Source organism: Falco rusticolus, chromosome 6, assembly GCF_015220075.1.
Source record: "Falco rusticolus isolate bFalRus1 chromosome 6, bFalRus1.pri, whole genome shotgun sequence".
Taxonomy (NCBI): domain Eukaryota; kingdom Metazoa; phylum Chordata; class Aves; order Falconiformes; family Falconidae; genus Falco; species Falco rusticolus.
In genome coordinates this window covers 10,526,687-10,553,922 of record NC_051192.1, presented here as the reverse complement: position 1 = coordinate 10,553,922, position 27,236 = coordinate 10,526,687, and the positions used below count along the sequence as shown (strand labels likewise).

The window sequence follows — 27,236 nt, the reverse complement described above, 5'->3', positions numbered from 1 at the left end:
ACGTGGAGATGAACATAGGAAACCGGACGCGAGCAGCGACAGATTACGCACAAAGTTTCTTTGTGAGTGTGGTTCTCAAAATGCAGATTCAGTCTCATCTTAGATGTGCTTGTAAGTCTCAGAATTATCCTGGTTCAGAGAGACATAAGCAAGGTCTGTGCTTTAGTGTGCTGCTAAGCAAATTGAGAATGAAAAAGCACAGGGTGGTGTTATGAATAGGGAAGATGATGTGTTTCATTGTACCCAGGTTTGTGTCCTGATGGGTGCAATTGTGTTAGGAGCTCCCTTAAAAGCAGGTACAAACTCTTTAGAAAGTGAATGAATGTAGACAGTGTTCTCAGCCACACCTTTTCTCCTCTATCTGCAGTGTGGTCAGCATCTCTGTTTTGTTGAAATGGAAAGTGATGTACTGTTTGAAATTCATGAAACAATTATTTTCAGATGCTAAATCCACTAAGCCTAGAAAACTGCAGAAGCACTTTAATGATTTTTTTTTTTTTTTTTCCCCCCCCTTCCCCCAGATGGTCAGGAGCACTTAATGCCTGCAGGCTCTCTTTGTAAAAAGAAACTGGCAAAAAGACCTGGATACATGAGGCCAGAAGCTCAGCGACAGATAGAGTTTCAGTCCCTGGGTGCCTGCAAAGTGTTGAGCCCAGAAGAGCTCAAACATGGCAGGCAGAATTGTGGAGAGTTGGAGAACTGCTCTCTATACCGACGATGCCAAAATAACTTTGAATTCTTATACTGTAGCGCAGCAAGTAGTGCCACAGTTCCTGCTGATGGGGTAACAACATTGGCCGCTACTGAAAATATGCCAGGATGCTGCAAAAATCTTTCATGTTGCAAGAGTCCACGGTCAGAAAACACAGCGAGCGTCGTTTACCCTGCTGCAGCAACAAACAAAAAAGATGTTTCTGCTGTTTGCTGTGCATGGCAGAAAAGCCATGGCACTGAAGTGGGCAAGCTCCCAAACGTATATACTTTGGATCAGACAGAAATGAATAACAACTCTGAATATCAAAACAGAGATGTTGTTTCTTGTTCTGTTGGTGCACGTGATAGCTTTAGTTCAAATTTCAGCTTCATACAGCTCTCCCTGAACTTGGCCTCTGGAGTAAGTGATGCTGAAGGCAAGTCAGCCATTGAGGAAGCCAAGTATGTTCTGCATCCCAGCACTGCAGGAAATTTGCAGAAGCCAGCAGAGATGGTGCAAACTCATGGGCACTTGGGAGCTTTGCATTGCTTCTCCAGGCCTAGGGAGGATTTGGAGTATGAAAATGAGACCACAGCAAATGATAAACTACAGGACTGCGAGACTGTCTATCTCTCGGATACAGATGCAACATTTTCATGTTCTACAGACTCCTCGGATGCAGCATCTGCTGGCTCTTCTGTCACCTCAGGCTATGAAAGTAGCTTTACTGTTAGCGACCATAACTGGGATACTTTGATGAAAAAATATGAACCAGTGCTACAGGACTGCCTGCTGGGCAACCGCAGTACATTAAAGGTTAGTAATCTCACTTCATCTTTGATTCCTCCTCCAGCCCTCAAAACATTTGTATTTATAGTGCCGAAGTCAAGGTTGATGTAGGAGTTGGGATATTAATGGTTTTAACGGCATTTGTTCATAAGAGGTTTACAGGAATACTCTGCATGATAAAAGAACTGCTTTAGTTTTCTTTTTGGTTCTTTAAACAAAAAGGTGATGTTGCAGTACCCTACTCCTATGTTCTACCGAAACTGTGATCTTCTCACTTCTAATATGTTGAATTCAGAAACTGATGTGTGACAACTACAGGGTTTTTTTCACAGGTTGCTGTTTTGTCTGCAGTTTGGACCATATGTAGTACAAAATTTGGGGGTGGTAAGAACTCTTTTCTTGAGGCACCATGAATAAACACACAACAAACTTTGTCATTGGAAATGTTAAGCCAAAGGTTTCTTGGGAGTGAAGCGCCTGTATGAGAGTAGCCTTTTATCTAGTAGATGGGCTCTCTCTCTGCTCAAAGGAAAACAGGAGTTAAGCCTTTGCTCTAACTCCAGTTAGGGATTGAACCTTTTATTTTTTTTGCCTGCCACTCCAGAGGAGTATTGAGTTGGTAAGTCAGGAGTCTTCCTTTTTGTACATGTGTATACCTACCACATATACAGGCAGTCTCATTCACTTTGCTCTCTGTGGGAGACAGGTGGGGAAACTTTAAGAAGGATCAATTACAGTTTGTTATACAGTTTTTGGGATGTCATGGTGGGCATCAGAGGGAAACCATTCTGAGCCAAGTAGTGGCTTTATTGTACATGCAGGAAGCAGTACTCCAAAGATTAACATGGATTGCATAAATTTGTTCAACCTGCACTAAATGAGTGGTGAGGTTTTTCTGGTGTGTGGTTTTATATTGCGTGAGGGTTTTTCCTTGTGTGTGTGTTTTTGTTTGTTTTTGTTGGGGTTTTTTTGGTTTTTTGGGAGGTTTTTTTTTTTTTTTTAGTATCTCACTAGTGCCTCGAGTTTCTGGGATGTCTTTTAGAAACCCAGGTTCTTGTGACTTCTGAGCTCAGACATACCTGCTGAGATGCACTGTATTTTCTTTAGGCCTGATGAAACAACCTGCTCTGGGGAGACTTTGCACAGCCCTGTTGTCTGGGTGAGACAGAAGGTCAAGAAACTTTTATTCTTACTTTACTCCCATGATACCTGACCTAGGCTTATGGTGCTCTCTAATACTTTTCATAAAGGATGCATATAGGACTCAGATTAGGTTCTCCTATTCACAGACTTCACACACATTGACATGGAGCACTTTCTTTGGCTTCATGCCTGAAATGACAACGTACTCATAGTCTAGGATGGTTAGGGAAATTAATTTGCTGCGTATTTGGGAATATATAACACAATCAAAATAAGAAATTATTTTTCTGTCTTTTCAGTAATCTTATTTGATAGACACAAGAGAAACATTGCTATCTTTAATTTATGTATTCATTAATTCATTGAATTGAGAATTGGAAATTTGTGCCCTCAGATGTCTTTGCCCTTGGTAAAGCCAGTTGTGTATGTCTAATTTGAAGCACCTTCCTACTGTAAGTCTTAAATAAGTCTCAAACTTTTCAGAAAGGAACGAATGCAACTGTAGTCAAGAAAAGGAGATGATAGCAAAGTTGTTAAAAATTATGCCTTTTCTGTACTTATTAAAAAAAAAAACCACACTGGTCATCACATGGTACAGATATAGGACATGCCATGCTGAAGCAGCTCTTTGATTAGTTAAGCTCCAAACATCCTACCAGCCTGCAGATAGAAAGCACTTTACTGTGACAGCATCAGACAGTTTGCCGTGGGCATGCCTGGGCTGTGGTACCCAAGCAGACTTTAAATGACCTGCCACTGTGAGCACATGATGGAATAAACCCTGCAAAGAGCAGCAGAGCAGTAGTCCTCAGTATAGATGGTTGTTATACATCAACATATATGAAAAAAAGTGTCATTTGAATCATTTCTACTGCAGGGCTTCTTTAAAACTATCAAAAATATGGCATAAAATACAGAAAATAATTTATGGTGAGGATTCAGAGCTCCTCCCTTCAATACGTTACACATTCCTCACCAGCCTCAGAGAAGAAAACATTGTAGTATCAAGTGAAGAGCAAAATAAAATAAGCCTTGAGGAAAATGGAGTATATACAATGTTGGTTTTTATTTGTTTTTCTTTCCTCTGGGGCATTTTATAGCCTATTATTAATCAAGCATTTTTTGATTTTTTTCTGGCTTTATTTTTTATAGTTCTTTTCTGACTAGTCCACTTTCACATACCATATTTAGAAGGGATACCGTTAATTTAAATGTCTTGCCTAATTTTTGTGTTGATTGCGTAGTCACGATAAGTGAGTGTTTCTATTAAGTTGTTGACTGGCTGTACCTATTTTTCCCTATGTAATTTTGAGTTTAAATATAGGGATTTCAAGAGTTCCAGGGAGGAGTGAGATCTTTTGTAAATGCAGAATATTGAAAGTATCAATTCCTTTTTTTTTTTTTTTTTTTTTTTTTTAGGAAATTATTCCCCAGGCATTTTCAGACTATGGGCTATGAGACTATGCGCTGCTGCTTTTTCCAGGCTTACCTTTTTTCAGTGCTGTTAATGGAATGCTTCAGTCTTGTAACTGTAGCCATGTTAGGCTGTGGCTAGCATGGCAATGAGGAGAGGGCTGCCTACCTTCTAACCAAATTCTTCTAACAGTAAAAACTTGTAAAGGCCTTTGAATGCACACCTAGTCTTACGATTGTTTAGTAAATTCAGAACTGTGGTCCAGACCCTTCATGTTAACAAACAGAAGCAGTAACTTTCGAAATAAAATTTTATTATGGTAAGTGTTTCTTTTTGCATGTGAAAGGGCACGGTATGTGGTATAGGTGTTTGTGGTGTTTTGCTTTTTTCCCCATCTAGCATTTCTAGTGTGAACGCTTCTGAAAATGTAAGCATCAACCTTGTGTAGATAAGCCTAAATTATATTTTAGTGAAACTTCATTGGCTGCATATGAACACAATTTTCTGTGCCATAACATGAGTATTCCTGTTCCAGAATACTCATACTGTATTTCTCTTTTTAATTACAGAGGAAAATGTGGTTTGCATGTGGAAATTCTGGTTTTCTTCTGTGCAAAACTCTCATAGGCAAAAAGTTGTTAGAATGGGCTCGAGAACACAGTTTAGTACAATGTGATCAGAAGTAGATGTCATGCTGTTAGAATCCTCTAATTATCATTACTTTGATTTATTCAAAGGGTGAAAACTATCCTACAATCACATGATCTCTTCTGCTTTTCAAGAAATATTGTTTGTTATTCTCTGTATGTGTTTGGACTGAAGCCATGCTTGGCTCAAGTAGCTGCAGTTCAGCTGCCTTCAAATTGGTCTGTCTGTCTAACAAATGTTGGGCTTAACTTTAAAAACTGGGCCGTTCTAGTGATGTAGTAATCAATTAAATTTGTATTATGTAGAGGTTAATCGTCTAAATAGTTTTAAATGCAACTTAATTTTTTTTTTCTTTGCCTAGATAAAATCCTTGATCTTACGGCTTCAGAGACTTCAAGAAAAAGCAATAGAGGAAGATGACTATGATAGAGGTGAGAGTTGCTCCCTTCTACCTCCCCACTGGTTCATGCTGCTTTTTTTCCCTTTGCCCTCCTTCTTCTATAAATTTTATATTTGCTATGTAGGTGTGGAAGATTAGTTCAATCAACTGTATTGTTTATTCTGTTACATGGCAGGAAACAACTTAAAGAAAGAATTAGGTCAGCAGCAGGTAGCAACAGTTTCTATTTTCTTGAGCCACATCACCATGTGGGAAGGTTGAAATCCAAATAGCCACCATCTGGATCAGCTGTTTTGAAGCAGCATGACTTTAGAAAATGCAGAAATGAATGAAAGCTTTGAAAGGAAAAAGGACAGGCACTGGCTGATGGCAGTCTGATTTGTTGCTTGCCACATTTAGTCATGACACTACAGCAGGGCTCAAACACAGAAATGAGGTCAGTAGCTATTATAAATGTGAATGATACTGTCCTGGGGGATTAACTTGGTGTCCACCGAGCTGAATTAAAACCAGCTATAGAATATGGTGATGATACAGCTGCTGGCAACTTTCTGTACTTGAATAGTGCTTTTCCTTCCATATGCCTTGGCACTTCTGATAAGCTCTGTGTGTTTGCACGTTAATAATTGCAGCATATATTAACACACATATCTGTTTTCTTATTCTTTCCTGTTATGGTAGTCTGTGTTTAGGTACTCATATTTTGCAAGTCTTGAGGCTCTAGATTAAATTCTTCCCACTAGATCTGTCTTTGTTTGCAGGGCTTCCCAACTGTTACAGTAAAATCTGCGTGGGTACTTCAGAGAACAAGGCTGGGAAAAGATAGTTCCTTTCCTGCCATTTTTTTATTCTCAGCCTTTAGGGGTTGGGAAATGGTCAGACTTGTGGTGTGCCTTTCAAACTGAATGTGTGAAGCTTTGCAGTTGTACCATGGCTCTGTTTCCTTGCTCCCGAAGGTGTCTCCTGAACTGATTAAAATGTGTCTTGGTAGTGTGTAGGGAATAGCTGTGCAGCCCTTTTGCAAGAGTGCTTCTGTTAGCCTCTTAAATGTTTGCCTATATATAAGAGGATACTGTCACAAGTCATTCTTTTAGTGTGGCGTCTCGCAGTGGGGAAAATCTTTGGGTATGTTCGAAGTTGAGGATGTTGTAGATATTCATGGGTTTAATCTCTGTCAAATAGACATTATTGATGTTTATGCTTTACATGTGTAACACTCATAACTCTTCTTTTTTTAAGTGTCTGTGGGTTGAGCTCCCGGCTGGAGACTTCCTGCCAGCTGTGCACCCGGTGTGTGTGGTTCCCACAGATTCCAGCTGGGATTCTCTGGGCAGTCAGCCACTTCAGCAGCAGCATTTCAGTCTATCAGGTGTGACATCTGCATGTGATGCCACATAGTTGTTGACCTCAGTGGAAAACGGTAGACTTTTCTAACCTCACACAGAAGGCTGTTGTAGTTTTTGGGGGTGCTAGTACTGTCAAACCAGGACTATCTTTCTGCTGACCACCACTTTATCCCTTACTCTTTTTGACTTCCACCCTAGTTATCAGGCAGGTAGCATGGAGGATGGATTGCAGTCTTGCATTCGTTCCCCTCAGGAAAATGGTCTGGCTGAAATGTGATTTCACCCCGTGTTGTGAGCACAGCTTACAGGGAGCGAAAGTGGCACAGTACAAAGGTGCAGAGGAGCATCCGCAGGTGGGATTGCTGTTTTCCATGCTAAGTCTGTAGGAAGAAAACATTTGTCTTGGTATGGGACTAGATACTTAAGTGCTTGAGAAGCTTTGCCTTGGGTTCCTCCATCCCTTTGAAAATGAACTCCGCACAAGCGTTCTCAGAAAATGCCATGCTCCGTGCATCCTTAATTTTATCACTTCCTAATTTTTGAGTCCTTGACGCAGTTTCTGTCATACTGGTCTTTGTTCCTCTTCCAGTACAACTGTCAGCCATGGGGTTTTTCTTTGTGTGACTACTTTTCATTATTTTTGTAGTATCTGAACTGGCTTCCTTAGTTTTTCTTTTGTGGAACACGGGCAGCGTAGCTTCAGGGAAAGACTCACATCGAGAAGGTACAGTGCTGCAAGAAGAATTAGAGCCGTGACCTCCCCTCCTCCTCTGGCAGTAGCAAACTTTTCCACCTTTGCTTTTAGAGCTGTGCCACTCTTTCTGGTGGAGAACAAAGTCTTGCCTGGCATGAAGTGAAGTTTAAAAGCTTATTAAAGAGCTTACAGATTGGCCCAGCACCAATTTCTCTTCAAGTGAAATCTGTAATTAGCCTTCTTTTAAAAGGATCTTATTGCCAAATATTGCTAGCAGGGAATGGAATTGCTAAACATGCAGAGCTGTGATGGGGGACATAAATGGAGCTGTATTATCAGGGAATGGGAGAAACAGACAACGGTGTGTGTGGAGGGTTGAGGAAATTTTAAGTATAATGCTAAGAAAAAAAATCACTGTCCCTGTAATTTGTGGGATGATTTTGAGTATAGAGTGAGTCCTCTGTTAAGAGCAGAACTGTTGTGACCCAGAGATGGTGGTAGGGCTGTGTGCAGTGATACCATGGGTCTTGCTGATTTGGGAGCACTGCAGGTGAAGGAGAGATGTAGTATAATGTGAGTAGCTGTGAAATGCCCTGTTACGTAGTAGAGGGGAAGGAGAGCAGGTAGAGGAGAGGTACGGATGGCTGTACTCCCAAATGGAAAACTAAATTGTCAATAAATATGTTATTGTGCGTAACTGTGTTGTCACTTCAGCGCAGTAGAGGCTCTTCTCCAGCTTCAACCATAGGCCATTCAGCCTTGCAGGAGAGGACTCAGTTTTTAACAGCAGCTCAGTGGGAGGGAGGTGTGTTAGTACTTGAAGCTCCTCAAAGTGCTCAGCACTGGTTTCTGCTGTCTGACACTGCAACCGTAGCACCTTAAGGAAAGGCAAGCATCTACTGTCTGACATTGCTACTTCCCTGCTCTCCAGAGATTTTTCAAAGCTTCCATAGTTTGTAGCAACTTTGGAAACTGAAGTGTAAGTGAAGTGGTGGCCCTACAGAGAGGGGAAGGTAATGGACTGTGGTTTTGGTTGTGCCGATGAGACTAGGAAATGGCACAGGAATAAAGGTAAGTTTTCCCCACTACAAAGCCATGAACAAGTACCTTGTTGCAAACAGGTCAGGAATAAGGATATATTTATTTTTCCCTTTGCAGAAACACAGAACAGATGCTTGCTGCTTGGGTCTGTTAGAGAACATGTGTGTTTCATGTTAATGAATTAGCATTTATTTCCAGAATAGGTGGTTGATTTTTTTTTTTTTAAGGGATATTTGGAAGCACAGCCCTCCGTTCTTGTTTAGGAAAGAAGTTAATGCCTGTTTAAATCTTCAGCTTGTTTCTTCCTAGTTTTTCCATTCTTTAGATGAATCCATTTGCTCTGTCTTCCACCCCCCCTTGAGCCTGGGAGACATACAGCAGAAATGGCTTTTGCCATTGCTGGTTTACCTGTGCTGTGCCTTCTTAAAGACCTGCCTTGGTGTGGTTAGGCTGTTGGTGTAGAGGCGCTTCTAGCAGTCATTCAAGCCACTACAGTTTCTTCCTATACTTTCTGGCATTGCCATGTGTATGGCGGGGGTATGTTTGTTCTGAGAGCATCAGGGGGCAGCCTGGGGCACGGGGTTGCCCTCCTGTCCCATGTTTGGGCTCATCTGATAGAGGTCACCAAGCACGGTGCCGCAAGACCTGCAGGTTGCTCTCTCTTCATACTGTAACCATCATGGGTTGCATCAAATGCAGCTGTTCCTTGGCTGTGAAGTGTTTGTGTGAAATGCCTAATTCAATAAGACGAATCTTCTCAGTCCTAGTTTAATTTTAAATAGGAACCATTAGTATGTTAAATGTTGTACTGTTTGTTCTGTGTTTGTAGGTGATGAAATACCAGGAAGTAGCTTATTTTTTTCTGTATTTACTTGTAGTCTCCTCTTGATGGCCACATTACTGTATATTTTCAAAGCAGGTTCAGTACCATGGGAATATCATAACAGTGTTTTGCCTTGCATAGCATACAGTAAAAATTGGTCTGTTCTCCAAGGATCACTTGGAGTGTTGTCATGGCTCATTATTCATGATGGAGTTTGACAGCTCCAAGGTTAAACACACTGCTGAATACAGGAGGTTAAAAAAAAAAAAAACGCCACAAAAAGCAGCATATTTCTGTGTCTGTGGGAGTTCTACTTCCAGTGGAAGCCAGTGTATTTTGCTCAGTACAAATCCATTGCCCAAACATTTAAAGAATCCTTTCCTGTTCTTTGCTGCTTGAACTTCTCAACCTCTCCTGGTGCAAGGGGCAAATGGATTGGTAACCAAGTGTCATTGGACTGAATTTTGCTATTGAGCTCCACTACTGGTTCACATGCCATCTTGTTACTCAGAAGTAAGTTTCTGCAGAGCTACTGACTTTTTTAGATCTTTTTTGTAAAATTCTTGTATGCAGGAATATGAGCGTATGAATTCGTTGCTTGCAGCTGGTAGGGAATGGTAACTTCTTTGTGCAATCAGATTATATCCAGAGTTGGGGTTCTCCGGTGAAGGTTGTTGAGTAGATCAGAACAACTCCTTGTCAGTCCAACATGGCAGCTAGAATACAAAAAAAAAATTACATTTGTTATGGTAAAACCTATCCTGTCTTGGCAATGAAAATTCATGCTGTATATATATCTATTATCATGTGAGCCTTCAGTTATTTTATATTAAGGTCTCAAAGCTTGAGCTATGTGAATTGGTACCTGCCATGGACTTGCGCGCTGTGTGCTCTGCTCTGCAGAAAAATAGTGTTTGAATGTTGTGTTTTTTTGTTTTTTTTTTTTAATTTTTTCTCTTTGCCTCATGCTCTGTGACCTCTTCATACCAATTGTCCTTTCTATGTTTCAGAATCCGCAGGGCAGGGACAGAACAGTGTGCTGTGTAGGAGCTGGGGTCTCATTTTGCACATTTTGCATTAATCACGAGTGTAGGAAGGGAAAGACTTCGTAGCAATTAGCCTCCCATACATTTACACGTAAAATGATAGTGTGCAATGTTAGGTAATGTCTGGGTTGAGAATATTATTTGTTAAGTGGTATTCAAAGGGGGGTCTTGGCTACTTCTTGTGGTGGAACTTGCTGAATTATGCAATAACCCCAAAGTTCTGGCCAGATGTATAGCTGCCTGGTCTTTCAAAATTTTTTTGCAGTTCAAACTGCAAAAATATTTTTCCAGTTTAAACTGCTATTTCTAGTCATAGCTTTTAAACACTTGAACCAATTTGATCTTCAGGGGAATGGGTGGTGTGTTTTGTATTGTTTCTGGAAGAGCTATTTGCAGATGAGGGTTGGATAGAATTCCTGCTTTACTATACTTCCATTATTTGGAACTAAAATGCTTGCTTGGCAGATGGTTGTTATAACAAGACACAGAAATGAAGGCAAGTTAGCTTCTTTCTGGGTGAGGACAGTGAATTTGAGAGAAGCTACATCTGGAAATAACTCAAAGAACATGTTACTTTGGATTGTACTTGTTTTAGGATGACATGTACCTGTGGAAATAAAATCCGTAAACCTAGCTGTTTATTGAGTGGAGCTCTATATCCGAGGCTACCGATTAAAGAAAAGGTGGTGAATGCTGGAGCAGCAGAGCTTCTGTGACATGGGAGACTTCCCGTCAGCTTGTAACTTTGTCGCAGGCTATTGAGTTTGAAATGGGTTCAGGGTGGAGGGGACAAATAGGAGTTTCTGTTGCGCTGTACTGTTAGAGCCTTGTTCTATCACAAGCTTGTAGAAGCTTCCTGAAATCTGTGGGTAAGCGTTTTTAGGTTTAACTTTTCATTTTCGTAACTTTCCAGTAAAGCTATTAAGAGGATGGGGGTAAGGGCTTGTACAAATTCTGAAAACCAAATCTTCCTTGCATGGGTTTTGTTTATCCTATCTTTGACAGACTCAAATAGCTTCCACAAAAGGGTTTGGGTGGTTAAGGAAAGTTTAGTGCTTATGCAAAGAATAAATTAGACTTAATTTTCCTTGTACTTGGAGGCAGCACAAGTGGCAACTCTTCTACCTTGACTGTTTTTCTCTAAGATACCAGCCTCAAATGAAAAGATAGAACTGTTTTAGTCTGTATCCATTTTCTACTTGGTGCTAGCTGAAGCTGTGGACTTAAAGTTGAACAACAAGATGCTGTTGTTCAAATGTTTGGTCTTGGCTTTTGTCTGCTAGCAGCAGTAACAAACTGCATAAAAAGAAATCATGATGTTATGTGGGCTATTGTTTTTTGGCTTTTGTTTTTTTTTAAATCACAAAATTGGGATGGGAGTTGAGTCAGTCACAATGTAAAGGTATGAAACTCCTTATCTTGCTGTCAGGTAGATAGCTGGGAAACTGTCAGGTGCTTCTTTAATACTAAAATAATACAGTAATGGCCAATATTTGAGAGGGAGATCTGGTATACATTTCTGGGTGATTTTGCTTGTTGTGTTTACTCGTTACATGTGTGTAGCACATGCATCTTCAGCAATTTCTTGCTTTTGATGTGAAACCTCATTTTAGCCAGTTCAGTTTGTCATGTCAAGGTGTGTCTTTGAGGTAGAACAGGTTCTTGCTATTGGTCTGCTTATGCCCACATATTAAAAATGCAGTTGTGTTTTCTGCATCTTTTAATTCCTTATCTGAGTATTGGAGAGGAAGCTACTGTAGTCATGCAGCATCTCACTTAGACTGTGCAGCCTAAATATTTTTAGGAAGTGGTAGTATTTTGTGGGATTCTACTATGCTTTCTTATTTTAATCTTGGCCAGCGTGAAGAGGTTCAGCTACATCTTGTGTTTCTGGAAGCTGCTTGACAAAAAGAAAATTGCTGAAGTTTTGGCATACCATGTGCTTGGAAGCTTTCTCTACTCCTGGCCATCTGCTGTCTAAAACTGACACTGCGGGCTACCCCTCCTATGATAGTCAGGCTCTGTTTCTCAGTCCATGATGCAGCCAAGCTGTTCCCAGACAGCCTGGCTAGTCTTTTACAAACAAACATGCAATGAAAAAATCGGAACAAAATAAGCCATTATGGATAATTTAAGATCTTACTTGCTGAATTGCCGTTTGAAGCATAGAGCTCTGATGGGTGTAACTCGGGAGAAGTGTTGATGTGTTATCTGGACAGTACCCACTGAGTGAGTGACATGGCTCTCCTGCTACCCAGCCCATCTGCTTACTTTGCACTTGCAAAATCATGCGGCTGAATTTTATATTCAGGACAGACTTATCTTTCCCTTGCTCTTTAGAAGTATTAATTCCACATAAGAAAATTGTCTCTCATTTGCAGTGTGACCACTGGAGACGGTGTGTCTATTAATTCAACCAACAACTAGAAATTGATTTTGCTGCCTTTGTCTTATACTTAGGACATAAATGTTTTAGAGAAGCGGGGGGACACCTGCTCTTCTTAATTATTGTCTGATTAATAAATGACTGGGTATGGACAGAAACTTCTAGATGGCATGGTAATGCAACTTCTGTGTAATTGGAGATTTAAAAGGTGCTGAATGACTGTGACTACCATTTGAAAGCAAACACAAGTGTCTTCCAGCGCAGGTCCTCTGTGGGGAGCTGATAGTGCCCCTTGCTGATTGCTGGGTGGTTTCTGGTCAGATTCCTTAATAGGATGCTTTTATTGGAGACACCTCCCGTTGCTTGCCAGATGCCTCTGCAAAAGGGGATTGCCTCAAGTCAATTAACTTTTCTCCTGAGGTTTCCCTTCTGTCCTCCCTGTCCGTGTGCCCAGACCCAACTGCCCATGCTGTGAGCACATGGGGTGTGCTTATAGTTCTGCAGGCACGGCTGCCCTCTCCAGTGCTTCCCTGCCCTGCCTTCAGAGTATGCAAGCTTTTGTGTGTTCCCTTCTTATCTTTAGCCTGTGGAAGATAAAAAGTAGCAAATGTGCTGTTTTATGGACATATTTAGTTCTCTTAGGACAGCGATAGGGTTGTGGCAATGAGCGTTAATCAAAAAGTTGAAGAGGGGAAATTTCAAATTCCTAGCACTTTTATACAGTAACATGCTTTGGATAAAAAGTTACTGAGTGTAGGAAACGTTGATTGCGGGAGCATCCAAACCAATGCCAGGTAATGTGAGTTTTAAACTTCTGCTGTTGCAGTATCTAAACTTCAAACAGTCTTGTTTCTAGTTTCTGCCTCTGCCTGAAGAAGCTTTCAAAAGGCATGTTGCAAGGAGGTGGTAAATGATGTATCTTGAAAAACTAGTGTACGTGAGGCATACTGAGTGAAAGCACACAGAAGACAGGCTTAAATTTCACATGCATAACAATATAAAATTAATATTTAAGTACTTTTGAATAAATGTGTTTTATAAAATTTTGTCTAGCTCTAGGCTTTCAGTTGTGCAAAAGATGTGGGAAATTTTCCTTTTCTCCCTGTTGTGTTGTGAGGCAGTCAGAATAAGGTTAGTCTTGGACTGTAGGCACAGATGTTGACTTTCAGGAGTTAAATACACTGATTTCTGAGGGTGGTATTTTGCAGGGCCATCATGACTTCCAGACAAGGTTTATCACAGGGAAATATCTTTAGGAGTGTGACCATAATCAGACAAGCTTTTGGACACGCCAACTTGAGGAAGGGCTTGTATGTCTGAAAGTCTGTCTCATTGTTCCAACTTGAGTAGTTGCCCTGGCCTGACTTGTTAGCGGGACAAGGCTCATTCTACCTATTTCATGGTGGTGTAGTAAAATGCATTACAAGCAAGGGTGTGGTACTGTGATGTATGTGAGGGGAAAAGCCAGTTCTGGCTTTGCTTTACAAACTGGTAGACTCTGTGCTTACCATTGAAAACTTCACAGTAAGAATATCAGAGTTGCTTCTCTAAAAATGTCAGCTTGGTTCTTTGTATAACTTCAAGTAAGTGACAAGTTTTATGCTTCATTAGATCTGAATAACCAAGAGAACCTGTAGATAACTAAAATCACTAACTAGGAAGAGTTTCTTTTTATGGAAAAAAAAAAATACCGATAACATTAGAAAACTGGAAATTCAAAAGCAAGTAGTTTGAAATTTCCCATTGTGCATACCAATAACAGTAAAAGAAATATTGCTGGAATTAAAAATATTCTTAGACTTCTGGATGAATTATTATTAGCAAACAAAGTTCTCAGGTGTAGCAAGTACTAAGGAAACTATTTTGTTTTCAGCTAGCAGGTGTCTTGGAAAACACTCTTTAAAGTTAGTTGTAAGACCACTTAAATTTGAAAAACTAAACCAAAAATATTTGTAGATTGAGTACGTAATTTGGCTGCTGAATTTCTTCTGAAGGCACAGGTGAAAAAGGTGAATATCTCTTGATGGTGTGACTTTTTCATTTTTAGTTTTCCTTACAGAGGCAAAGATCAGCCATGCAGTCACACCAATGATCTGCCACTTTCAGAATTGTACATATTTTGAAATGAATTCTTGAATCTAATTGTTTACCTGCTGTTGGAGTAAATTATTTTTAGTCCGAAGAGTTTTATAGTTGTAAAGTGTATGATTAAAAAGACCTCAAACAATACAACCTGTAAATGTATTTTTTTCTTGTGTTGTCAAATGCATATGAAATGCTTTAATGTATTTTTTGTTTTATAAAGGAAATGTTAAAGGTGGTTTGTTATTTTCATGTTTCACCAATTAAACTTTCCTCTCTTCATGTCTGGTTCTCCTGTGAAATTCTTATCTCTAGCCATAAACACTAATGGAATTAATTTTTCAGGAAAAATGCAAGGCAACCCTCTAAATATGTACAGACGTACTGTGTTATCCACTGAGGGTGTATTCCCTAACAGTATGTCACTTAGCAATGTGATGGATAGCAAAACATTTTGTCCCCATAAAAATGAATATAAGCGGGGCTTTTTACACATGTTATAAATTCATAGGGACAGTGTAGAGAACATGGCAGATGAAGTTGCATAAAAAGGACCACCAGCCTCATCAGGTGGAGGATATGCTTGGTTTCTGGAATGAATTGCCTTTCTGAGGGTTCTCTTCTGTTTCAGCTCTGAGACTGCATACCCAGCATTGCGCTTTTCTGTCTTTTAGTTGGGTTTATTCTGAATCCTTTCAGAAAGGTTATGAAAATGTTGCCTCCTTCTGAATGGTTACGAGAATGCTTCCAGTTGAAGATTTGCATAAAGCGTTCAGTCCCAGGTGAAGCAGTTGAGAGCTTTAAGAATGGCACTTCTTTCCTAAAAGCCAGCATTTCTCTCAGCTGACCATACTGATGTTCCCCTTGTGCATCTTCATATTCCACATCATATGTACAGTCCCTGTGAACTTGAATTGTACGTATTCAAGTCCCTGCATGCATCCCCCCCTGCATTACATCAGTTCTTACAGGGACAAAAATTGTGGTGTTGTCTGCTCACCAGAGCCGTTTCATCTGTGAGACTGACGGCAGCTTGTGGAACAGGATATTAAATGATTGCTGATGAAATCCCAATATAATGGAGAGAAATGGCAGAGGCAGTAGGGTCTTGCAGTACAACATAAACCATGCTTGGCTGCTTCTGAATAATTTTACAAACGGTTGGTTTATCGCTGCGCGGTTTTCTCATTCTGTATTAGTTGGCTGTGGTACTGTATTGAGGGATTTGATTATGCTTTGCCTGGGCCCGGTGATGAGCAAACTTGGGGTAGACCTGAGCACCCAGGCCCTTGTTAGAAAAGAGAGGAGGCCGGTCTAGGTGAGAGCTATAGGTCTGTGGACGTGTATGCGCTGGAGAAGATGGAAGGATTTGAGCATCTTTTATGGTTATAGGAAGAGAGAAAATTCTTCAGCCAGGAAAGTATGGCTTAACACTGAAGTTTAGATCTGTGGGTTGAGTGAAGTCCTATGCATAGCTCACCACTGGATGGAGGTGGCAGCTTATTTCTGTCTGTAAATGAAGCCTAAATTATGAGTAGAGATCACAGCTAGGCTTGAGGAAGGGAAAGGATGAAGTTGAGTTGTAGGAAATCATCAGTACAGTTGAATTTTGTGGATGCAAACAAGTTCAAGAAGCTTTAAGACTGCAATGAAGACAGCTCAAATAGCTGAGGGTGTGGTTCTGCCCACAAAATTATTCAAATGTTTTACCAAAAAAACCCGTTGATGTCTTCTCTTTTTTTTTTTTTTTTTTTTTTTTTTAATGTTTTGACCTTCACCTCTTTAGTCTGAAGGGTATGGGTGACTTCTAGTACTGGCAAATAGTCTGGTGTTGCAGTGAAATGACTTTTGGCTGCTGCTCTGCACTGGGCTGAAGGTGTGCTCCTTTCAGTATGAACCCTGTGCAACAGCGAGAACTTTCTCAGTGTGAGTTACCTGAATTTAAATAACTCTCTTAATGATGAACATATAGGTATACCAGGAGAGAAGCTTCCTGGTATATGCTATAATGTAGTGCAAAGCCTACCAGTAGAGTTTACTGCTGAAAAATCCTCATCTATCAAATACCATTCAAGGGAAACCATTTCTCAGTCCTTAATCTGAGCAAGAGTCAAACCGGTGAACTGGAAGCAGAAAGCTCAATAGTGCATTAGTAATTCTACTGAAGTCTTGTGTTTACAGGTTTGAGAAAGTAGCTGTGGTGGCTTAAGGGTGCTACACTGATTCTGACCTTCTCCAAATACCTACAAGTACTATCTGCTACTCTGTACTCAGAGGCCAAATGTCACGATTTGTTGCCCAAGTTCACAGAGAATCTGCTGTCCCGTCCTTTCAAAGAACAAACAAAAGGAATAAAACAAAAAAGCTCTTTTAAGCACACAGCAATTAAAATCAAACCCAAATTTGTGTTGAAGTGCAGGAGTGTTGATTTGAAATATTTTAATTATGACTTTTCCTTGCTGGAGAAAACACTCGTGAGCAAGAACCGAAATCGCCCCAGTCACAGGCAGGCTTCAAACAGCTGGTTATTTTGGTGCCATCTAACCAGTAACAAGAATGAAAATAGTGAGGAGGTCTGAACAAAGAGATTCCAGTTGTGCTACATCACCAGCCTTGCCGGACTAAGGACAGGAAGAGTCAAGATGTATGTGTGTTTTAAAAATTATTTTTTTTTCCATAATACATCAACAAAATCTGCCAGGGAAAGATGTGCTGAAGAGGAGAAAGAATGAGAAATATTTTTTTGGGGGACGGGGAAATCTGAAGTAGAATTATTCCAAAATTAAAGTTTAATACTGTTTGAGCACTCTGCCTGCGGAAGCACTGCTACTGGAATAGCTTTCTGCTATAATTTTTCTACCATCACAAGTCTGTTCATGTCTGCCTGTAAGTAAGTCTTCTGAGACTTGTGCAGTTTTATATTTTCTGTCTCTGGTGCTTTTTTCCCACCTGTAACTACAGGACTTGTAATGATGCATACAGAGGATCCAGTAGGATGCTGTTATTTCATTTAAAGACTCTTACGTTTCTTTTGGACATCTTCAAAAACAGTCATTCAATTCCAAATAAGGAGGAGAAGAGAAATCTGGCAGAGGAACAAGAATCTTCATTCCTCGCTATGACCTGTATTTGTGCTATTATCAAATATCTTAATTTTTTTTCATTTATGTGCTACTTCGCTGGTTGGTTGAACCTGCCCATTATGGTATGCAAGAGGTGTTTGTCTCTTCCCTCTTCTTGCTTTCAAAATACTTAGGCTCTGCTTATCTGTAGGTGTTGTACTGGCTGACCCATTCAGTCTGAGTATTTAGAGGTAGCCTTACATGCTCAGCAAAACTTATTTAATTGCTATTACATCTCTTGGAAGGGAGAAAAAAAGGGGGGAAAAAGCCCTTTCCTTTTAAATCAAGCAAAGAGGAGGCAAGGCTGCATGTCTGTGTGAATGACTAATGCCTCCTGGTGTAAACAAACAGGAGTTATTCAGAAACAGTGTGGGCAGCAAAGTAGCTGAGCTGTATTTGACTTACTTTCTTCTCTTGTGGCACACTTATTTGTTAAATGCAGGAAAGAAATAGTTCTTTATGTAAAAAAAAAAAAAGTGAAATTAAGGGTTTTTTTTTTTTTGCTTGTTGAATGTCCTGAAAAATGCTGCTTTTTCTCAGATGAGGGGAAAAAAATAATTCGATTCCTACCCAAACCAGAGCTCAGTTATGCGATGGCTATAGGAGGCACAGGTCATGTAAGGGCTGGAGTCATTTGGGGGATAGCACAGCAGGCCTGGTTCTTATGGACAGGCATCCCCTGGGTTGTAGCTTTAAGGAAGCAAACTTGGGCTTTGACTTCAACAAGCCTGTGGCGAGAGGTTTCTTGTGCCTCCGTGCATGCTTCTATGGGGACCGTGCTATTAGTGGTGTCAGCCACGTTTCCTGGTCTCCCTTGTGTGCAAGCAACAGTGTTGTGTCTCCTGTCTCTGGAGTCAGAGGCCAAGTGCGCCTCACATGCTGTGCCTGCTTTAATTTGTCTAGAAGCCCCTTTTCACTGCTTTAATTTTATAGGGTATAATTGCTTAATAGAAACTTCCTTGCAGAGTGCCTCTAATGTCATTCATAGTGAATGCTGTTAAAAGCAACTAATAACGAACTGAATGGTTGCCTACAGAATCAATTTTTATTTCAGAAGTTGGGAGGGATGGAAAATGATTGCTCCAGAGAAGCTTACCCTCCTTGCTCCTGAAAGCGTTCCTGTCTCTCCCTTTCCTAAGGGGCAGCCTTTCCTCTATTTCTGTTGGGAGAGTGAACTTTTGTGCTCCCAGTTCTCTGCTCTGGAGTTCAACATGCTGCCTGGCCTTCTCTGCACTTACCCAAGTTATTTCTTTCTGTAACAGGTGTGGGCAGGTCAGTGGCTTGTGTCCCTTCCTCGCTGCTGGAGCTGGGATCCTAAAAGCTGGGGATGTACTTAGGCAAGATAGAAGTGATTGATTTTTTTTTTTTTTTCATTTCTTTCATCTAAGAGAGATGCCTGTGGGGTTCATTTTTCTTTGTAGGAAGATCTAGGCAGTTGTTGTTTGGATGGTTGGGTGTTCAGGTATGTATAGTTGATGCCTTTTAGTTCTAAGGATTGTCGTCTTTTTCACGCTTGTTTGTATGATCTTTATTTCTTTTCCTTCATCCATTACAAAGATACACTGTATGTCTGCCTAAAATTACCAAGGTCCATTTTGAATATTCAAGATTTATCTGTCGTGTAATGCAACAGTACACGTTTTTCCTAGTATCTCCAGTGCCTACCTAAAAGAGCTATTGCTAAATGTGACCTGCAATGCAGGATTTCTTGAAGTACCCTTGGGAAAGCAAAGAAAGCATTTATACAGCCCTGGTAGACAACCAGAAAGGCTACCTATACCAAAGTACACTGGATAACCTTTGGAAAAATCAAAAAACCAGTATGAAATACTAGACTCTTTTTTTCAATTCTCATCTGCAGGCCAATTGACTCTTGGACAGCTGGAGGTCTTTTTTGAAGTGATGTATAGTGCACAAACCTATCATCTCAGCTTCCAAGCAAGCAGACAGAATATACCGGGGCGAGCTAAAGGTCACAAAAATACCAATCGCATCCTCTATGCAAAGATGTTTAAAGCAACAACCTGAACCAACTTGCAGAGGAGAGATACAGAGAAGCTGGATCATCTTTGATGTTAATATTCTGCTCAGCTAAGATTAACTGCCACAGATTTCTTTTGAAGGTTAGGATGAAGCTGTGGCAATGCTTATTTCTAGTCAGAAAATGTTCTTCTTGGGAGCTCAGGGTAAGGTCAGAAAGTTGAGTGTTTGATCACTGCCAGCTCTCACGAAACTTGTGACTGTCCTGCTTCCTTCTATCAGTGAGGAGGCCTCTTGGGCCTCAAATACCTGTTTAAGAAACATCTTGGGGTACGTTTAGCAGTATTGTGATATGTTCAGTGCCGTACTGCCTGTGCATGGTCTCTGTGCAGGTGATGCTGTTGTCGTGCTTGGTTTTCAGTCATTATTTAAGCAGCCTCTTTCTTCCTTATTGCTCAGCTGCTTCCAAGCATAGGCAGCTGCTTGCTACTGAAATCTGTGGAAATGACCGTAATGAGAAAGGGAGTATTAATTACCAGGATAATCCCAGTGGGAAGTACGGATCTGTCGGAACTGCTATTCCCAGGTGGATTTTGTTCTCTGGAGTTTTGCACTTGTTCATTCAGAAATACACTGCTTGGGGTTGCTTCCTGGCAGCGGGGCTAACAAATGGCTATTTCTTTACTGCCTTAACTTTGGCCATGAAGAGTTGCCAGGGCTCCTACCGTGCAAATTCAGCTCCAGCAGATGCTGTTTTAAAAAAAATGAAGATTTCCAGTCTTTCAGGCATGGGAACTGTGTGCGAAGGAGAGTGCATCCTGCAGGCATGGGATGGTATGAAGAACTTCAGTGACTGCAAGGCAGGGAGTTTGCTTTCCTGTGTCTCCTACTGGGTTAAACTTGCCCTTTGCTGTCTTGGTCTGTTGGGAGTGAGAGAACAGGATTGCACTTCTGGCTCCCTCTTTGCCTGTACCTTTTGTCCTTGGTCTTGCCGAAGCTTCCTGTTTTGGAAGAACAGTGGGATTGGTGTTTTTTTGGCTTTGGTATTTTTTTTATTTCCTAAAAAGGAAATATTTACATTGAATCATATACGTCTTGCTTTTTTTTTTCCCCCTCAAGAGATGTTGAATGATGCATTAAATATCTGACCTCAAGTACTCTGCTTTTCTTCTAGCTTTCTTGATTCTTCCTGTTCTTCTCTGCCTTGCTGCACGCTGCCTGCTGTCATCTGTTGCATTTTCTGCCGTACTTTCTACTGTAGCTGGCAACATTTGCACCTTCTTAATAATTTCCATCACTGTTCTTTTCTTGCCTTCTTCCTCTGTTTCTATTAGTCCTGTGCAGTCACTCTTCCTGCCCCCAATATCTCCAGGGAATTCCCAGGCTACCTTTAGCATTAGGAGTGGAGCACCTGTATTGAGCTATCCTGGGATATTGCCCATGGATGTGGCTCCTGAAGCTCACATACATCTCTGTTTCTTCCTTTCCAAGTTATTGCCTGGAGCTAAAGCTGCTGCTGGTCTGATTGCTTCCATAGTCCTGATGTGACTGCAGGCGTGCTGGCAGCCTGTGGGTCTGGGGTTCAGCTGGAATGGCCCCTTGCTCTAACCACACTGGCTGAGCTTCGCACTCTGCCCTGGTGAGAACCTCGTGGCCAGCCACCAACAAGGTTTTGATCCCGTTCCAGTCCTTTTTGCCAGAATTTTAGGAAGTCTGTACTCGTTTCACAGCTAGGGTTCATTGTTAATGGATTTAGGTAAATAAGCTAAAGTCTTGGTTATATGTGAAGAAAATAAAGCCAAGCTAGGAAAGCATAAGAAGCTGTGGTGCTAGAGGATGTCTTAATATCTAAATATCTTAATCTTTTCTTTAGAAAATAAGTAATTTAATGTTAAATATAAGGACAGATGATTGTTTTGTTCCCAAAGGAAGATTTGTGAAACTGGATGCAGTGACCCCGAATGTCTGAATTGGATGAGAGAGAATCTTGCTACTTAAAAAAGATTTTATTTTCTAGCTTTTAGGAGTTTTATGTTAATTCTCTTGACTAATAACAGTGGAGGAAGAAGCTGAATATAAGTTTGAATGATGACAGTGCAAATTTTGCAGCATCAGGGAAAATTTCTGTAGAGTTTGTTTGAAAAAATAAAAAAGGCTTTTGATCATCAGTGAAGCTCAGTAACAGGTATAATGTTACTGACAATGTAATTTGTACAGAGGGAGTTATTCTATGCAAGTTTTCTAAAAGAACATCATTCAGACCTTTACTTTCTTTGAAACTATGCAAAAACTTTGTTGCATTTTTGATTATACTCTTTCATGTATTTGACACAAAATGTTGTACCTGATTGCACTGTCTGCTTAAACCTGTTTTTAAAAAGTATTTCTGGAAAAGGTTTGGAAACAGCACAACGGAGTTTTGTTTGAGGGTTTATTTCTTAATGTTCAAGCGTAATTGCGGTTAGAGTATAGGTATGTCAGCCTGGTAATTCCTGGAACCTGTTGAAGAGATCCATAGGATTTCCCGGCACCAGAACCATGTGCAGCATTCCAGAGGCTGGCAGGCTGCCCCCGTAGGCCTTTCTCTCCATCCTTTGAAATGTTGAAACATCCACTTGTCGCTGCTGCAGGCAGGATTCTGTGCTGGCTGGACCTGAGTCTGATCTAGTCTGGCAATTCTTGTCGCTTCAAGACTGTTTTTGTTTCTTCTGCTGGTGTAATATGCTCATGTTTTGTTGTATGTACTTATGTGCTGCTGGATTGTGCTTGGAAAGGTATAAGGTATTGTCCGTAAACTTTTCTTTCTGTCCTTTATAAAAAAAAAAAAAAAAAAAAAAACCAAAAAAAAACCAACCAAACAAAAACCCAAACAAAAACCCCCAAAAACTCCCCCACAAAAACCCCAACAAAACAAAAAAAACTCCCAAACATTTTTCTCTGCAACTTAGGCTTGTGTACCACTCCAGCCAGCAAATGGCTGTGCACCCTGAGAATCCCACTGACTCCGTGGATGTAAGGTTCTTTATATTTAGATTATGTTTTTTTAAGCTTTCGTGCCTTCAGGTAGGAGACAGCTGGCCATGGGCAAATTTTATTTACACAGTAATGCATCGGTTGATGAGGTTTCCAAGTAAACATAAATATCATTCTCCAGACGGGGTCGGGGGGGAATTACTGTGTTAATGCATGTTAGAGTTAAAGCATCCCCATCTAAGAGGCATTCCTCAAACAGTGCTTCGTTACCTAAAAGACTCTAAATGATATTCCTGTCCTGTTACTGAACAACTAGAAGACAGAGATCTTTGGGACTAATTTTGTTTTCTTCTGCATGTGCTTTACTGCAGCTGCTTGCAGCCTAACAGTGTGATCCTGCCATCATTCATGGTGCTTATCACTGAAGAAACCGTTTTGGCTTTCTAAGGTTGATGGTGGTGTTACTGAGTATCTTTGGATAACTACTTGAATTTGGCACACTCAGGAAACGTGCCAGAGGGTGAAACGAGCATCATTCCCATTCTTGCATGTGGCAGTGAAGAGGTCTGTGAAGAATGTCACCTGTCCCTTGGCCAGCTTCCAGTTCCCCTTCCCCGTGGAAATGAAAACATATGAAAGGAGCTATATGTTACTATGCTATGCCCCCCCCCCCTTTTTTTTTTTAAAAAAAATGGGGCAATAATGCTTTGAAAGATAGGTATGTGGCTTCAGATACCTATACTGTGTCTCTTACAATACTTACTGACAGGGTGGCCTGGTTATGTTGTTGATGATGTTGTTTCCATTAATCTGATTCTGGAGGCATTCAGGTGATCAATGTTTATTTTGTGTCTTAGGGACAGAGTTGCAGCTGTTTCTGGTTAACTTTTATTGTTTCTTCTTGGGTTTAGTCTAAAAGGTTGCTTAGGACGCATACAGTTTTTGGTTGTATACAACCGGCATGTGGGAAATCTAGTAAGACCTAAGCAACTTTGCAGCAAATCCAGAAGCCCGGTGCTTACAATCAGTGTTGATTGCACGCTATGGTGAGAAAGGTCCTGGGGTTTCTTTGTTTTTAGAGTCCAGAGTATAAAGTATTACTATTGCTCTTCCCAGTAACTGCAAAATTTCTTTCAAATTTACTTGGATGATACGGCTTCTGAATCTCACGTGTAGTGTTCAAATTTTAATCTTTCATTAATAATGGAAACTATACGGAGTTGTACCTGAATTGTGCTAGGATTGACGTAGTGAGACGAGGTGAACCTGAACATCTTCCTTCCCCTGCTCGTCCATCATTGCACAACAGAACCCAGGCTTCCTTGGGTGATGAGGGTCACACATCTGCATAAGTCAGGTGGTTGTTGACTTAACCTTAGGATTTCAGCTCCCACGTTAAAAGTGGCTTAATGGCTAACTTCGTATTTGTATATGCTAATTTTATATTTACACCACAGTCATGTTTCAAATAATAGAGTGATACTTGTGATGAGAAAGAGAATTAATTATTATACGGGATAGGGAGCTGAAAGGGATAAGGGAAAAAAAAACCCAACAAAAACATATTTCCTTTTGTGTGTTTTTTGTTGTGTGGTTTTTTTTTTTTTTAAGACTATGTGATCATATTTGCTTTTTGCTACTTTAACTGTAGGCAAGCTACTTTGGTCTGCTTCAGATGAGCTGTCCCTGAAATGGGTATGTTGTGACTTGCCATGCTAAAGTCTTCGGAGTTTTAATTGAAGACTGTAAAGCCCACTGAGCTCCTCCTATCATGACTGGAGCTTCGGAGTTGTAAGGTTTAACTGTCAATAAATGCTGACATTTGTTATTAATAAATTCTGTTTTTATGGAAAAGTTTTCCTCGTGTAACTTTATGTATTATAATTATTGTACTTCTGAAAGCTGCAGATCCTGTAGGTTAAGCTGTTCTCTTTAGACTGTATAGGCTGCAAGAAAGTGACAGTAATATTTGTCTTGGGGAAAAAAATGAAGGACCTGAATTGCTTTTTTTTCTCTGTCATGTAGATTACAACAAAGTTATTTTCTGTAGTAGCAATTACTGGATGGAGTGACCTTTACCAATTTATGACATTGATGTAGTGGAAGGGACATTTTTTTCCACTTGACCTTTATGCAATGTGTCGGCTTGTCCTGTAGCACCAAATGAGTTGCAGTTGACAGGTTTGATGGAATGCTAACTTGACAGGAGCTTATTGTTTGGAAGAAGATATGTGTTGAAATGAGGAGCCTCTAGTAAATAACATGATAAAAGTTGTTTAAATATCTTCCATCACTAAGGAACAATTTGCTTAGAAACAGCTGCTGCCCAAACTACAATTTGAACACTGGTTAACTGAGGTTCTAGCAAAAGTCATCAGTGGTATTTCAGAGTAAAATCTAGTGGTTTAACTTTTCTTTTCTTTTTGTTGTTCTGTAAGCAAGTAACAACGGTTCCTGTATTTAACCTTGCTTCTTGTATTCGCACCTCTGTAAAGGAAGAGGAATAGGAGTCAGGTAAACAGTTTTCAGTGTATGACAAAGAGGACTCAACTCCCAAGAGGATGGGAGGGGGTGTGTGTGTGGATGTATGCGCACACGCTCCACCCAAAAGTGTACATACATCCATATGTGTGTGTGTGTATGAGTAGCTTCTTGATTACTTATTAGGTATTAAAGAAAATAACGGTCAGACATGATTCGGGAAGAGGGAAGATCTGGTTGTGGGGGAGGAACGGGAGCTATGAGCAACACTAGGGTGAGGGCAGATAGAGAACGGGAAAGGAGGGCCAGGCCATCCCTGCCCCGCTGCTGGAGCCGGGAGGCGCAGAGGTCAGCTTCTCTTCAGATCTGTTCAAATAAAGCAGGAGAGAGGATTATGCTTTTTGAGGAGAAATTTAAAAGCAACAACAAAAGTGGGTTATTTCAAGTGTTTTGTTATAATCCAGTATTGCTTCTGCCCTGCTTGAAGGTTCTGAGACTTCCTGTAAATAAAATAATTCCACTTACACAAATGGATAGACAGAGTTCTAGTGGAACCCAGCACCTATCTGAGGCTATTCAAGTAATAATTATCATGGCTTTTAAAAACTACCGAGCAGCAGGACTGATAAAAGAGCAGCAAATACCATCTGTCTGATCTACATATTTACTGCATTTCTTCTCAAGCTGTCCAGTTGAGGTAAAGTAAAAAAGGAGTTGAGTGGCGTGTGGGAGGGGAAAACAGCTCAGCTATCTCAGCTATCTTCTGTTGCATTTGCAGGAGGTACTTGCAAGGGGTGGGGTTGGGGGTGGGTGGGAAATGCTCATAGAGATTGCTGTTCAGGCACATTAATGCAATCCTTCCTTGTTATTTCAAAGATAATCTGCTCAATTCCAATAGAAGGGGATGCTGCTGAACAGAATCAAGGTGAGAGGCTACCATATTTTGCTATGGTAGAACAGGTTTGTTGGGTGTACTGGCATAGAGTGAAATTCATAGCAAGATTCAGTACTGAAGCAATACTGTTTAACTGTGACTCATGAAGAAAGTAGAGATTAGTTGTGAAGCTGTACGCTAGTAACTTATTTCTTGCAGTGTTCTCACGTGCAGTTAACATGCTACAGAAGATAGGCTTTAGTGGCTTAAATGCATTTATTTTATGTGCTTGCAGATGTGTAGGAAGCTCAGCTGCAGGGCTGGAAGTAGAGCCTGCATCTGGTGAGCTGCAAGTCTGGGGTCTACACTAGGATCAAACTTGAAAGGGGTCCTGTCTTCTGTATGTGGTGGGTTCATATAAAATGGCAAATCCCTTGTCCTTTCTGGAGCACCTGCTTTTCTGAACCCTTTCTGGAGAGCATGGCGATAGCAAACCCCTCTCCCTGAGCTTGGTTTCTAGCAGGTGCTCCTGCCCTTAGCTCTACAGGCCAAGTCCCACCAGAGTCCACTCTTGCTCCTCTTTCCTCTTCCCTTCTGGCTCAGATTCTCACCAGGCTCTCAGTCAGTGCAGATACTGGTCTGGCAGCTTTAATTTCCAGCCTGCGGAGGCTCTGATGAGCAGGTAGAGAGGCTGCTGGAGGCCCTGAAACTTCAGGGGCTCAGGCTGGAAGAAGGCAGGGAGCCCGTATATCAAATTTTAAAGTCTTGTAGCTTGATGCGTGGAGACCAGTGAAGGTGCCTTGGCATTGCTGCACCCCACTCGGGTTGGACGTGTGAGAGGCTCTTCTGTGGATCAGCATGCGGGAGGAGGTCGGGCTTCTTCACAGTGGCTGTCGTTGGGTGGGCTCTGCAGTTCCTGTGCGAACGCAGTCCAGCCAAGCTTCTGACTGCATTTGGCGGTATATGGGATGTTGTCTTATTCATAACTGCTTTGCTGAAAGGGGACCGAAGCAGAATTCAAGGGCTGTGGAACCTGCTTAGGGAGCCTTTTGGTCTTCTCCCCCCTGACCTCTGCCGATATCCTCTGCCCTGTGTGCTTGAGGGGCAATTCTTACACCTGAAACTGCCAGGAGCTCTGAGCTGGGACAGTGGGAATAGCTGCAGAGGCAGATTAAAAGAATATAATAAATGTGAAAAAGAGTGTATGTAAAAGGGAGGAAGGTAGGGCAACAATGATTTTTTTTTTTTTTTTTTTTTAAATAAAAGACTCCAGGATATCCCTTCTGTTCAAATAGGAAAG

At 40.9% G+C, this 27,236-nt stretch overlaps 1 protein-coding gene across 3 annotated transcripts in view; it reads left to right on the top strand.

The window, feature by feature from the left end:
* Positions 1 to 27,236, top strand: part of DISC1 (DISC1 scaffold protein) — a 205,600-nt gene that overhangs the window by 19,132 nt on the left and 159,232 nt on the right. For all 3 annotated transcript variants that reach the window (XR_005104969.1, XM_037392564.1, XM_037392565.1), the window contains exons 2-3: positions 522 to 1,510; positions 5,050 to 5,119. Coding sequence is in view for 2 of the 3 variants with exons in the window: in XM_037392564.1 (XP_037248461.1) it covers positions 539 to 1,510; positions 5,050 to 5,119 (1,042 nt within the window). In the remaining variant the exon portion in view is untranslated. The remainder of the gene's footprint in view (positions 1 to 521; positions 1,511 to 5,049; positions 5,120 to 27,236) is intronic.